The sequence below is a fragment of the Somniosus microcephalus genome, chromosome 5 (genome assembly GCF_052327205.1).
Source record: "Somniosus microcephalus isolate GS21.2 chromosome 5, FLI_Smic_1.0, whole genome shotgun sequence".
Classification (NCBI taxonomy): domain Eukaryota; kingdom Metazoa; phylum Chordata; class Chondrichthyes; order Squaliformes; family Somniosidae; genus Somniosus; species Somniosus microcephalus.
The window spans coordinates 69,811,873-69,826,523 of NC_140991.1; the positions used below are offsets into that span (position 1 = coordinate 69,811,873).

General features: G+C 41.1%; 1 protein-coding gene across 4 annotated transcripts in view; it reads left to right on the top strand.

Annotated features, from left to right (window-relative positions):
• The window catches only part of arhgap21a (Rho GTPase activating protein 21a), a 276,620-nt gene extending 264,039 nt beyond the window's left edge, over nt 1-12,581 (top strand). For all 4 annotated transcript variants that reach the window (XM_085987749.1, XM_085987750.1, XM_085987751.1 and 1 more), the window contains 2 exons: nt 412-443; nt 9,801-12,581. In XM_085987749.1, coding sequence (XP_085843875.1) covers nt 412-443; nt 9,801-11,609 — 1,841 coding nt within the window. In that variant the 3' untranslated portion in view covers nt 11,610-12,581. The remainder of the gene's footprint in view (nt 1-411; nt 444-9,800) is intronic.
• The last annotated feature ends 2,070 nt before the right edge of the window (nt 12,582-14,651 follow it).

Here is a 14,651-nt window from a genome sequence, read left to right on the forward strand (position 1 = left end):
TAGAAGTAGGGGTGCCTTAGTATTAATAATGCATGTAATGAGCACAAATTTTTAAATAAAATGAAAGAATGAGTTCTGCAAATGGATACAAGAATAAATTGTTTTAATATGTACTAATGTTTAATTAGTGTTTGTGTGTGTTCTTTTTTTTTTTAAAGAGAACAGGGTCCCTTTGCCATCCCTCTCATTGAGCTGGTTTTACCCACAATTTCACAGCATATTTTCATGGTGGTGGCTGTCTGTGCTGCTTTTCATCTCAGTGAGCTATAACTCTCCACTCTGTGCCCTTTTTCTATTGCAGTCATACAATTTCCTATGAATTATAATTTTGCTTCATGATTACAGTGAATGTTTGTGTTTTAAGTTATGTGTAAAATTAAATGTAATGTTATCATTCTTGTCTCTTTATAGATTCAGCCACTAGTGACTCAGCAAAATCTAAGGTGAGAACTGCTAATAAAACAAAAGACATGAAAACTCATTTGCTAATTGGCAGTTATAAAAGCATTAAAGTGTGCAATAGGAATGGGTGGCTACAAATTTTTATTTTGCAACTGAGGTAGCCCTCCTAAATAATTATTGAAGTTGTAATCAAGTTTTATAGCTTATCTTCATCAATAAAATACTGTAGAAAGTTATTTCATGCCTATTATGTAGCATTAATTGGTTTTTTGGGGCCGTAGTATTTATAAGTCTTGACAGCACTTCCTGTCAAGACTTATAAATGGAGCATTCCCTGCTCCGATTGGCTGCCCATGGCCCACGTGATCCCAGGGGACGCATCAAACTAACTGCGCCCCTGGGACGCAAGCACTGCGCGCCGGCAGCCGGACCAGGCCCCGGATCGGAATTCCACAGGGCCCTACAGCTCAACTGCCGGCGCGCAAGGTAATTGCAGGTCGGGGGCTTACACCCGCAGGAAGACCCCGACCCGAATTTCCGGGCCATAGTTTATTCAAAATATCTTTGCATTACATAAAAGATCCCATGGCACCATTTGATGAAAAGCAGCAGGATTCTTGAGTGTCCTGGCCAATTTTTATCTCTAACTATCATCACTAGTACAGATTATCAGGTCATTTATCTCATTGTTGTTTGTGGGACCTTGCTGTGCACAAATCTGCTCTTGTTTCCCTATATTACAACAATGACTACACTTCATTGGCTGTAAAATGTTTTGGGATGTACTGAGGTCATGAAAGGTGGTGTATGTAAATGCAAGTTCGTTCTTATATTAATATACGTAAGCCAGTTCAGCATTTAGCAATATCACAGTAATGCATTTTTTTCGTGCAAATGTGCTCATTAGATTTTACATCCTTGCCCCATAAATTTTGAAGATACCATAAATTTTGCGAACAGATAATGCTTTTGACACTGAATTCAATATATAATTTGAATAATTTTTTAAAATTTTTTTTAAGAACTATTGGTATTTGGGTAAGTTTCCCTATTCTTTGCTTTTATCCCCCTTGCCTGCTTGGCCCAATGCCTGCTCCTTGAGTTCAATCCACTGCCCCAGTAACCAGGCATTAGGGAGTGTCAGACTGTCCAAGCAGGATTCCCTCTGATTTTCCTTCATGCCTGGCGATGGCCTAGATTAAGAACTGATTGTTCGCAAGTAGGCCATTTAGCTGCTCGAGTCTGTTCTGCCATTCAATTAGATCATGGTTGATCTGGATCTCAACTCAATTAAACTGCCTTTGTTCCATATTCCTCGATATCCTTACCCAACAAAGATCTGTCGATCTCTGTCTTGAAAATTTCAATTGAATCCGCATCCACACTGTTTGCTGGAACGAGTTGCAGATTTCCACAATCTTTTGCGTGAAAAAGTGCTTTCTGATTTCACTCCTAAATGGCTTAGCGCTAATTTTTAAGATTATGCCCCCACCAGAGGGAATACTTTTTCTGTATCTACCTTATTGAATGCTTTTATTATTTTTACCTTCATTGGATCACCCCATAACCATCAAACCTTAAGGGACTACAAACCAAGGCTTATGCAACCTGTCCTCATAATTTAACCCTTTAAACTCTGGTATCTTTCCCTATTTCTCTCCTCCCCTCATGCCCGCTCCGAGCTCATCCTGTCCATGGGGCCCACCTCCTGCCCCCTCGACTCTATTCCCACCCAACTGCTGACCAGCCAACTTCCTGTGTCAGCACTTTCGCCTCTGAGTCAAAAGGTTGTGGGTTCAAGTCTCACTCCAGAGACTAGAGCACAAAAATCTAGGCATGTAGTACTGAGGGAGTGCTGCACTGTCAGAGGTGCCATCTTTTGGGTGAACGTTAAAGCGAGGCACCGTCAGCTATCAGATGGACGTAAAAGATGCACTATTCAAAGAAGGGCAGGGGAGTTCTCCCGGTACTCCCAGTAGCCAATATTTATCCCTCAATCAACATAACATAAAAACAGATTATCTGGTCATTATCACATTGCTGTTTGTGGGAGCTTGCTGTGCGCAATTTGGCTGCCACGTTTCCTACATTACAACAGTAACTACACTTCAAAAGTACTTAATTGGCTGTAAAGTGCTTTGGGACGTCCTGAGGTCGTGAAAGGTGCTATATAAATGCAGTTTTTTTCCCCTTTCATGTTAGCTGATATTGTTAATGGTTCCCTCTCTGCAGTTAAGGTCTTTGAAATCTGCCCTCATCACACCTCTGCTTGATCCCTCTGTCCTTGCAAACTACCACCCCATCACCAACCTCCCTTTCCTCTCAAGTCCTTGAAGGTGTTGCCTCCCAAATCCATGTCCACCATTCCCACAACTCCATGTTTGAACCCCTCCAATCGGGTTTCTGCCCCTGCCACAGCACTGAAATGGCCCTCATCAAATCACAAATGACATCTTATGTGACCATGGTGAACTATCCCTTCTCAACCTGTTTGCAGCCTTTAATACACCATCCTCTCCCAACGCTTCTCCTCCGTTGTCCAGCACGGTGGGACTGCCCTTGCATGGTTCCATTCCTGTCTATCCAATCGTAGTCAGAGAATTTCCAACAATGGCTTCTCTTCCCGCTCTCGCACCATTACCTCTGGTGTCCCTCAAGAATCTATCATTGTCTCCCTCCTATTTCTTATCTACATGCTACTCTTGGCGACATCATCTGAAAACAAGTCGTCAGATTCCACATGTATGCTAATGCCACACAACTCTACCTCACCGCCACCCCTCTCGACCCCTCCAATGCCTCTGATTTGTCACGCTGCTTGTCCGATATCCAGTATTGGATAAGCAAAAATCTCCTCCAATTAATTATTGGGAAGACCAAAGCCATTGTCTTTGGTCCCCATCACAAACTCCATTTCCCACCCTGGTCACTGCCTGCGGCTGAACTGGAAACTGAGCTGAGCTTCTGACCCCATATCCTCTCCATTACCACTATCGCCCATCTCCGTCCATGCCTCAGTTCATTTGCTGTGGAATCCCTCATCCATGCCTTTGTTACTTCCAGACTCGACTATTCTAATGGTCTCCTGGCTGTCCTTCCACCCTCTAAACTTGAGCTCATCCAAAACTTGCTGCCTGTGTCCTAACTCGCACCAAGTCCCGTTCACCCACCACTCTGCTTGCCCTACCTACAATGGCTCCTGGTCCAACAACGTCTCAATTTTAAAATTCTCATCCTTGTGTTCAAAGCCCTCCATGGCCTCACCCCTCCCTATCTCTGTAACCTCCTCCCACCCTACAACCCTCCGAGATCTCTGCACTCTTCCAATTCATTGCTCCATCATTGGTGGCCATGCCTTCCGCTACCCTCGCTGAACCTCTCTGCATCTCTACCTCTTCTCCTCCTTTACGTCGCTCCTTAAAACGTACCTTTTTGCCCAAGCTTTTGGTCACTTGTCCTAATATCTCTTTATGTGGCTCGGTGTCAGAATTTTGTCTGATCACGCTCCTGTGAAGTGCCTTGGGATGTTTTTACTACATTTAAGACACTATATAAATGCAAGTTGTTGTTGGTATCTGGTGAATCTGCTCCCTCCAAGGTCAATATATCTTTGAGGTCAGTGCCCAAAACTGAAGGCAGTACTCCAGATGGAGTCTGATCAAGGCCCTATACAACTGAAGCATCACTTCCTCACTTTAGTATTCGAACCCTCTTGAGATAAAGGTCAACATTCCGTTCGGTTTTTTGATTAGACTGGTGTGCCACCACTGACATTTATAAACTTGTTGAATGAAATTGATCTGCTGGCATTAGAATTCCGAGTACAGAGGATGTACTGCTGCCAATATGCTTTTTTGAATTACTTCGTGATTGGACTCCTTGTCCTTGCGTCAAGCTTGGGGAGTTATGCCTGCCTCCCTTCCTCCTTCCCTCTCTCCCTGCAACCATTTTACCTAATACTGGCCTGGAGCTTCTGCATGTTTTCTTCCCAGATAGCGACGTAATCGACTGTAATAGCGGAAAAGATTGCGGAATTTAAAACGTACGCGAGTTACGCCCATAACCGCTTGCACTCGAGTTTCTGCGCTCTTTTACGCTGGTTCAAAGGTCAAATCGAGTTTCCGCTGATTGTGCCCACTTGGAGGTGTTCATCACGTTGCATCCAGAATTTCGGACCCACGGGCGCCCGTGGTCACATTAATCCATCATTAATTACCTCCAGCTCTAGTGACCAGCAGTCAATTGAAGCCTCACTGTTTCTCATACTGATGCTACAATTACTTTGAATTTGAACAAATTTAAACTGAATTTAGTCAGTTGATCTGCCCTAGGTACATAAGACCTGTTACCAGCAGTCAATTGAAACCACTGATTGACCTGTTTGTTCAGTTGCAGCAATTACTTGGAACACATTTTCAGTTTAAATTAGTTGAATTCAATAATCTTGAGGCCCCTTTGGCCATGTTCCAGTCAATAATTGAGTGAGTGTGTTCAATTATGCTCCTCCTTGGGCTGATTCATGGGAGATTCGACTTCAGATTGAGCTTGCACGGAAACCTGGGCGTAACTTCACCTCGGCAAAACTAGCGCAGTGTCCAGCATATTCCGGGCGCGCACTCCCGATGGTAGCCTGGAGTTTCTGCTCTGGGCACAATGCTTACAGGGATAGACTTGATTGTCTTGATCATATCTGTCCCTGTACTTGACCCTGGAGGAGCATTGGAATTGAAATTACTATTTAATTGTGCGCAACCCATGAAAAATTGCCTACGGATCCACAGCACAGAAACTAAAAGCGTTCCGGGTAAGATTTTTTTAATTAGGCCAGCTTTGGGCTTTGAATTGTGAAATAGAAATTATATTTTGAGATTCATCTAATGCTTTAGTCAGTGCATTATTTGTCTTTCAAGATATTATTTCCCTTAAGGGACAGAGAAATAATTTTAGGGAACTCTGCTTTTGCCTTTTTGTGGGGGGGGGGACATAAGGAACAGCAGATAAAGAAGAAGATATCTTTAAATTGCAACTTAGTCATCGGTTTGAAATTCTAATAATTAGATCAGTTTCTTTTCAACTGGGCTATCATTAAATATGAAGAAACTGCATTAATGAAACCTTTCTCATAAATTGCAATAAGGCTTCAGTGTATAGTGTGCATTCTGTTATGTGGTAATGTACCAATTATCTGCTGTAGGCACTGGATGGCACAATATGTGAACACATTCTCACTGTTAGCATTTTTTGGGTGTAAAACATATGGGGGTAGAGTTTACATAAGAATATAAGAAATAAGAGCAGGAGTAGGCCATACGGCCCCTCGAGCCTGCTCTGCCGTTCAATAAGATCACGGCTGATCATCGACCTCAACTCCACTTTCCTGCCAGATCTCCATATCCCTTGATTCCCCTAGAGCCCAAAAATCTATCGATCTCAGCCTTGAATATACTCAAAGACTCAGCATTCACAGACCTCTGGGGCAGAGAATTCCAAAGATTCACAACCCTCTGAGTGAAGAAATTCCTCCTCATCTCAGTCTTAAATGGCCTACCCCTTATCCTGAGACTATGCTTTGGGCACAGTTGGCAATCCACGCGCAAATTGCGCCCACAATTGCACTAGTTTTGAGAAGTTTTTTTTCTTCTCATTTGCATATTGCCAAACTTAAAAGCTGCCATGAACCAATGCAATTGAGCAGCATTTTAGAATGTAATTTTTTTTTTTTAAGTTGCTTTCAAAATATTTCTTGATATATTTAAGAGTGGTAACTTGGTGCTGTTTGATTAATACGGCTGAAAATGGGATTATCAAAAAGAAAAGCATTTTTAATCAGATTGTCTAGTCTGCCACCTGTGAGTAACATGATTTTTAAATGACTGAAAATTTCTTTATAAAACTATACTAAACCATTTTGCTAGTTAAATTGGTGGACAGTAGTCAGTTTCTATGTAAATTAACAAAAAATTATATTCAAAAGGTTTTAAAACATGCCCATTAGTGCCCTTGTCTTCAGTTTTGTGGGAGAGGCCAAATTCTAGCACAGTGTATTTTAATCTAGCGCAAAAGATCACAGAAACTCAATTTGAGCTGGACGCAATTTGTGCTTGAAATTCCGCAATCTTTTGCACTGGTTTGGCTGCTTTTGAGCAAATTGTGCAGAAAAAAACAGCGCAGCCTAGTGGAAACTCCAGGCGATAAGCGTTCCATAATTCTTTAAGGCAAAACTTTACTGGATTACAGTTTTTTTTAAAGTATCGATGGCGACTTCTTTTGTAAACCTAATGCATTTGAAATTGTTTTTTAAAATTTAATGTACCCAAGTCTTTTTGGTAAAAGATATTGGCTCGGATTTTGCGGTGGTAATGACAGCCAAACTGTCAACATTTGCCGTCGTTACCCCTCTGAAACTGACCGTAACTTCAGGATTTAGCGCATGCACAGGTAAACACGGAAATCCTAAAGTTTTGCTGTCAGTCATTCCTTGCTCCATCACAGGCTACGCTGTGGAACTCCCCATAGCCGGCAATCGGTGAAATCAGTTGAACTGACGAAAACTTCAGCTTTTCTGATCTAATATGTTAAACACCCCATAAAAAGTTAAGCCTTGTTGGAATAGTTGTAACTGGGGTTTTAACAGTGTGTTGACTGCTGAACAACCGTTCTGGCCCTGAAAAACAAATGTTATATTTGTGGAATGTCAAATTTCTCCATTATGATAAAAAAAAATTACTAGATTTTTAAAATAATAAAAAATATATTTTTTAATTTGTTTGTTTATGATATTTCAGCTTCTACTTTAACCCCATATGTATGTCCCAATTTTTATTTTGCTCTCAGTTTAAAAAAACAAATTTAAAAGTGAAATGATAATTGGTGCTTTTTATTTCCTGGTATGCTGTCTGTGAGAATTCTTCAATGGGATTGGCTGCTTGGACAGCTTGATGACATCACTGCTGCTGTACACTGGAGATTCCCTATAGACAACAATACAGTCAAATTAAGGTCGAGAAAGCTAAGGTTTTCACCACAGATTGAGATCTTGGTGGGCAGCAACAATCGCCGTCGCTTCATTGCTGACTGTAAATTCCAGGCCATTAAACTATATTTACAAAACTATTAGTGTGGTTATGAATAGTTTCACTGATCAAATTATTAATTGTGTAGAATCCTTGCACATTTAAGTATTCATATAACAAAAATATTCTCTCTAGTCACAAGGAGTAAAAAGTGTCCAAGAATCTTTGCTGTGACCTGTGAACTCGTATCTTTTCAATTTATCTCTTAAAAATCTTGTATCTGCACACACTTATTTTCTACAAAACTTTGCCTCCTCTTAGCACATTTTTGTTACACTTTTGCACCAACGTTTTCCCATTATAAATTCCTATGTCCTTACTTATAATAGTAACTATGTAAACTTATCACTCTCCAATTACACCCTCCAGCCAGTGGCAGCACTGTAGTGCCTCAGTTTTGCGCATCTTATCTTCTCAGGCTTTACTGCAACTCTGCTTCCAAAATCCCTGTATGTTTTTCTGTTTAACTATAAATATAATATAAAATCAAAGTATTATATTAAAGTAAGGGCCGAGCGTATGATTTTGAAAAGGATACTGAATTATATTCATGTGCCCTGCTCCAATTATCCCTTGTCCTCTAATCTTCACTTGGTCTTAACTGCCCTTGTGCAATCACCGAAAATAATCAAGTACAGGTTGAGCATCCCAAATCTGGAGATCCGGACTCCGGGACGATTGGTGGCAGGGGTCCGGAATCCGTAAAATGTTCCTGAATCCGGACACCCTGGGGGAGGCTTACCAAAAACCGGAAATAGCACAACCTGGGCCCAGGCATTTCTGGACTCGGCACGTGTTTCTGATGTCTGAAGTCTGGAAATATCGCAACCTGGGCTCTGGCGTTTCCGGACATCTGAAACACGTTCCGAAGTCCGGGAAAAACCCGAAAACCGGCTCGGCCTCGGTCCCGAGGTTGCCGGATTCGGGATGCTCAACCCGTAGTTTATTTTAAAAAAACTCAGAACAAATTCTGGTCGTCTTCGTAGCACGAAATTGCCTACAAATCATCACTACTACTATACAGTGTTAATAATTTTCATATAGCATGCTTGGGATTGTTGTAGGTCTCATACTGGCAAGAATATAAAGATTTCACTACATTATAATTTGAATCGCTGTGCAGTGTTTAGAACCATGTACAAATAGGGTGATCCAGGAGGGACTCCAGACCATGCGGTTACATGGTAGCCTCTAGCTTATGTGCAGGATTTGAATGAGTTTAGGCAATGTAGAAGTTTGGATAACCAAGCACTGTAAAGCAGTTAGGTGGACGATACAGCAGCAGGAACACCTCCTGGAACCAGATTTGGAATTATGAAGGGCCTATCACATTCCTTTCATAAGTTATGCCAAGTTAATTGGGAAAACATTTTTTCAATATGAAGTCCTCACACTTCTGAAACAATTTTAAATATCCTCTGTTTGTGACTAGGTTCTTGATAGTTTCACATTCTAATGTTTGAAATTTCAATTGTGGTACCACATGGGTTCTTAAAAGTTCCACCATTTTAAACTATCTTCAAATGTATATGTAAAAGTGGTATTGTTTTAATCAGTTTATTGCTGCCAAACACTCTAGCTTTATTTGAGCAGGTGTATTCTGAGAGTGTAAGAACGGCATGTTGGACTGGTGGGGATCACATGGTGAGATTGTACCTTCAGTATCCTATTTATTATCCTATTTAAAGCTGAGCCCTGGAACTATAATTTGCATCACCATCTCCTGGTTCATAAGATCTGTCCTGTTTATACTGTTAGCATTTCAGTGAAACAAGAGACACCAAAAAAAGTTGTTTTCATCCTCTCCACACTCCTTTCTCCCCCCCCCCCCCCCCCCCTAAAAAAAATGTCTCTTCAGCTGCTGTTTCTATCACTGGTGTATTCAAATTAAAAGAAATATAAGGCACCCAGAAAGTATTGCACAGCTGAACTGGTTCCAGTTTGCAGTGCATTCTTGCCTATCCTTTAACATTTCAGTAACACTTGCTGCAAAGTGGCCAAAGCATAGGCGAATGACTAAACTCTTTTTAAGGGTGGGTACCAAACATGGATTTTGCTGCATGATCTCCTGCATATTCAGTATTTTAGGTGTGTGACTTTGATATTTGCATTCTGAAAATATGACCATGGTTATTATTAAGCCAGCGCTGTTTTTAATGTTCTCCCCAGAACAATTACTTTTGAGGAGCATTATCACTTACAAAATCTGTTATTTTAAACATATTTATAAAGTGTCAGTGTTTCGTGTATGAAACACCTGTGTCTGAAAGAAAAAATTGGTAGTGCAACTGATTTTATTTCAATTTTTTTTTTCCCATTTAACAGGGTTCTTGGGGATCCGGGAAGGATCAATACAGCAGGGATCTGCTTGTGTCATCCATCTTTGCTGCAGCCAGCCGTAAAAGAAAGAAAAAGGATATAAAACTACAACAAAGCAGTTCAGATGATGAGTTGGAAAGTGTATTTTCCAGGAAAGAAGTATTGAACCATTCCCATACTGGTGCAACTAAGCAGCTGGGAAGTAAAGGAGAATCTGAAAATGAAGTTGTCTTATCTGAACTGAAGGGAAAACGAGATAACTGGTATAGTGAGCAGCAAGAGAAGGAAAGTACAGATGAAAGGAGTCAGTCTTTATCTGTGGCATTGATTGAAAAGTATGGAATGAGAAAACAAGCCTCTCTCGAAGAAACAAGCCTCACAGAGCAGACCCTTCCAGCATACTGCCAAAAATGCACAGACTCACCTAATGTTGGCTGCCTCCGCTCACAACTAATTGGAAGCACAGCGCCCATTTCTACTATTGAGGTTTCTGCTAGTAATGCGAACCCCCACATTGATAAAACTATGACTGACTCGAATACCACAATCAGCAATCGTCCTCTGGTCTTTCAGCAGCAAGCTAATGTAAGCAAGTCAAAGATGTTGGAAGTCAAAAGCATAGATGCAGGTACTGCGGCTGTAAGCTCCATCACATCGGACTATTCCACAACTTCTTCTATAACATACCTTACAGGCATGGACCCCCATATACTGAATGCAGAAGTCCAGTCAGTGACAGAAAGCAGAGGCGATGAGGCTGATGATGAGAGAAGCGAACTTGTTAGTGAAGGACACCATGTAGAAACAGACAGTGATAGTGACTTTTCTGTTTTTGCTGCAAGTTGTGCAACTGAAAAGGTTCTACGTGTAATGAGGCAGGATACATCAAAGGGCACCAGGAGAAACTCCGAAGGAAGTGACAAGACTGGAACAGAAGGAAGTTCAACACCAAGGTTAGATGAACGGAAAGCATTCAGTTCACGTAAGCTTATTGAATGTGATACACTTTCCAAGAAAAAGTCTCTTCGATTGAAGGGCGATAGTGAAGTAGCAATGGATACAAAAGAACAGAAAGAGTCAAATAGAGGGTATAAGATGTTTGATGTGATGAAGAAAGGGAAATCCACAAGCAGTCTGGCTTCATTCATAAAAAGTGAACCTGATAGAATAGAGCCTGCTTGGAAACTGAAAATTACAGAACGTTTAAAACTGCGTCTAAAGACTTCTGCAGATGACATGTTTGGAGTTGGCATACAAAGGTCGAGCTCTCCAGAGACCAGTAGAAAAAAGAATATTAGGCGGAGACATACCATGGGAGGAAATAGGGATTTTTCAGAACTCAGTGTTCTAAATGCTTGGAGAACACAGGAGCAAGAACAAAATTCTCAAAATAATGTAGAGATTGGGGGAAATGAATCTCAGTTGTCAGCAGTGGACCGCCTGAAGCCAAAATGTCAATCCCAGGACCTCTCAATTACAGAGTGGCTTGCACGAGAGCGCTTACGCACTAGCACCCCAGATTTGCACACAGAAAAAGCCTCGGAGCCGAGAACTGTGGACATTAGTTTAGACAAAGGAACAAACTCAAAGTTGCATGCATCATCTGGAGAAGATGCAGGCAACTCTAGTAGTTTGCCCCAACTCAGCCGGACATCCCCTTCAGCATCACCTAGCCCACTATCTTCAACAGGCCAAGTGAATGGTGACAGCCACCAAAGCAAGGGGAAAAGCAATTTTAGTACAGCAGTTGATGCTCATCCCCATAAAATATCCAGTAATCAAGTAGTCAAGTCTCGCTTCTATCAGTACTTGTAGGTCTGCAATTATTTATGTGTCTAGTGCTGCGGAAAATTGTACAGCAAATTGCTCGTCAAACAGTATACTGATTTTTTTTTATATGAATCTCCTGTACATACTTCTATCTGTACTTGAATTTTGAAATGGTTGATGCTCTGCTGCTCTGCCTACAATACAGGCTGGTTTCTGTGCTGGGTGCTGTGGAAGCTCTTTACAGTGCACACTGACAGCCAGAAAAATGATAAACTTTTGTATAAAATGAATTTACAAATTGAGTACAAAAGAGCATCATGTGCTGGAACCTTCCGATGCAAAATTCCATAAACTACTCATACTGCATGATCGGCGATTCCTCCATACATCTTACATGCTCTACAATTGGATACTGCTGCATATATTTTACATCAGCTTATAAGGCGAGCAAAACAAACACTTATTGGAACTTAACTGTTTGAACTTCAGTTGCTAAAGAAAGTGCCTCATCTCAAAAAAAGAATTTGGTTTAGATAGGGTGCCATATTGTCTTTTTAGTTCAAAAGACTAGAAACCTACTGTGAACAAGTGAAGTTTTATCTATAAACAAAACAAAAATATTAAGATAATTTTCCAGATTTTATTAACTGAACAAATAGAGCTTCCACACTATAGGCATTCCAGTTGGATCTTAAGAACATTTTTTTTAAGTCAGACTTTTAATACAGTCTTTGTATGGGACTTGAATTTTTAAAGTTTCTGTAAAGATACTTAAATGTGTATATAATTTCATGTGTAGCTTTTTCAAATTTGAGATTTGATAAGCTTTGTAACATAGGCATGTAGATAGTGGTCTCTGGAAAAACTGGTCCCTTGCTCACTTTTCATCATCTCGAAACTGTGCATGAGAACTGTTTTCTCAGATTCAACATTGTATTTAGCCTGTGTACAGATATCGGCAAATGGTTTGTAAATGTCCCCTGGAAACACTGGAAATAAAATGTTTGTTTCTGTGGATCTTGGCTTCTGTTCTTTGGCTGTAGAAGACAATGAAATCAGAAGTCCTTTCTGTAACAGTTTGGTATTTTTAATAGGTGTGTAGAAACAATCTTGCTTGTATTTTTATCCCCTTTGTCCCATAATAGAACTTTCCTGTTCCTTTTTTCTTCATCCAAGAGACTTCAGTGGAGGTTAAATCAGGTACCTTGAAGGCACAGGAAGCAGTATCATTACTAGGAGTTCTTGGTTCTGGCCTTTTGCCTCTTCCAAGAGAAAACGCAGCATATGTATGTTTGACCCAGAATGTGCATTAAAATTAGATCCTTTTTTCTCTCTTCTGCCCACCCCCCAAACAGCCTGCCTTCTGTCCAATGCTAATAAATACAACTTTTTCTGTTTTTCAAGCTATTTTCCCCCATGCAAAGTGTGGATTTCTCCTCAAAGGTGTATTTTTGAGTGAAATAACTGCACTTCCATTTTATTAAAATGCAAAGGCTCCTGACCTTTCTCAAAAAAAAAAGGCTAAACGATGGGGATCAGAGCAATTATAAAAGGAGCTCTTGCAATTGTTTCACATGAGGCCCCAGCTATGAGTAATATCTAGAATAGTGGGACCAACAGTGAGATTTAACCAATGATATTTAAGGCTTGAGAAAGAAACCAGAATGACAGAGGATGGGGGTGAATTAGAGTGGGTTAATTAATCAAATCAGGCACAGAAAGGGAAATAGAGGGGGGGAAAAAGACTGGAATAAGAGAGAAAAGATTTAAAGGAAAAGTAAATCGACCAGCAAGTTCTGGAGATTCGCAACTCGCGGTGTATCACTTAATCCCTTGAACTTGCTAGCTGATTTGCGCACTAATAATGCCATGCATTGTTAATATGCAGTTATTTTTCCAACAAGATTCAGCCAGTTAACACCAGACATTCAAATACAATAATTTCTGTTGGTCAAATCTCAGTAGGGACTGAGTATTTTCATTCAGGTGTCAGGGTTGTCGGCCATGGCTGTGGCAGCACTCTTGGCTGCAAGTCAGAAGGTTGTGGGCTCAAGCCCCACTCCAGAGACTCGAGCACAAAAACTAGGCTGACACTCCAGTGCAGTACTGATGGGGTGCCGTCTTTCTGATGAGACATTAAACTGAGGACCCGTCTGCCCCCTCAGGTGGATGTAAAAGATCCCATGGCATTATTTGGAAGAGCAGGGCAGTTCTCTCTGGTGTCCTGGCAAATATTTATCCTTCAACCACCATCACTAAAACAGATTATTTGATCATAGAAACATAGGAGCAGGAGTAGGCCATTCGGCCCCTTGAGCCTGCCCCGCCATTCAATGAGATCATGGCTGATCATCCAAATTCAGTACCCTGTCCCTGCCTTCTCCCCATATACCTTGATCCCTTTAGCCTTAAGAAATATATCTAATTATTGAATATATTTAATTAATTGGCCTCCACTGCCTTCTGTGGTAGAGAATTCCACAGGTTCACCAATCTGGGTGAAGAAATTCCTCCTCATCTCTGTCCTAAATGGCTTACCCCTTATCCTTGGACTGTGACCCCCTGGTTCTGGACTCCCTGGCCATCGGGAACATCCTTCCTGCTTCTAGTCTGTCTAGTCCTGTTAGAATTTTATAAGTTTCAATGAGATCCCCTCATTCTTCTAAACTCCAGCGAGTATAAGCCTAATCGACCCAATTTCTCCTCATACGTCATTCCTGCCATCCCAGGTATCAGTCTGGTGAATCTTCGCTGCACTCCCTCCATGACAAGAACATCCTTCCTCCGATAAGGCAACCAAAACTGCACACAATACTCAAGGTGTGGTCTCACCAAGGCCCTGTATAACTGCAGCAAGACATCCTTGTTCCTGTACTTGAACCCCCTCGCTACGATGATCACATTGCTGTTTGTGAGACATTTTTGTGCGTTTCCTACATTACAACACTCAAAAATACTTAACTGGCTGTAAAGCACTTTGAGACGTACTGAGTTTGTGAAAGGTGCTATTCTATAAATGCTAGTTTTATCTTCAGGTGCACTTGAAGTTCAGGTATTCATTATTCGGTCTCTGTATAGCAGTTGGAG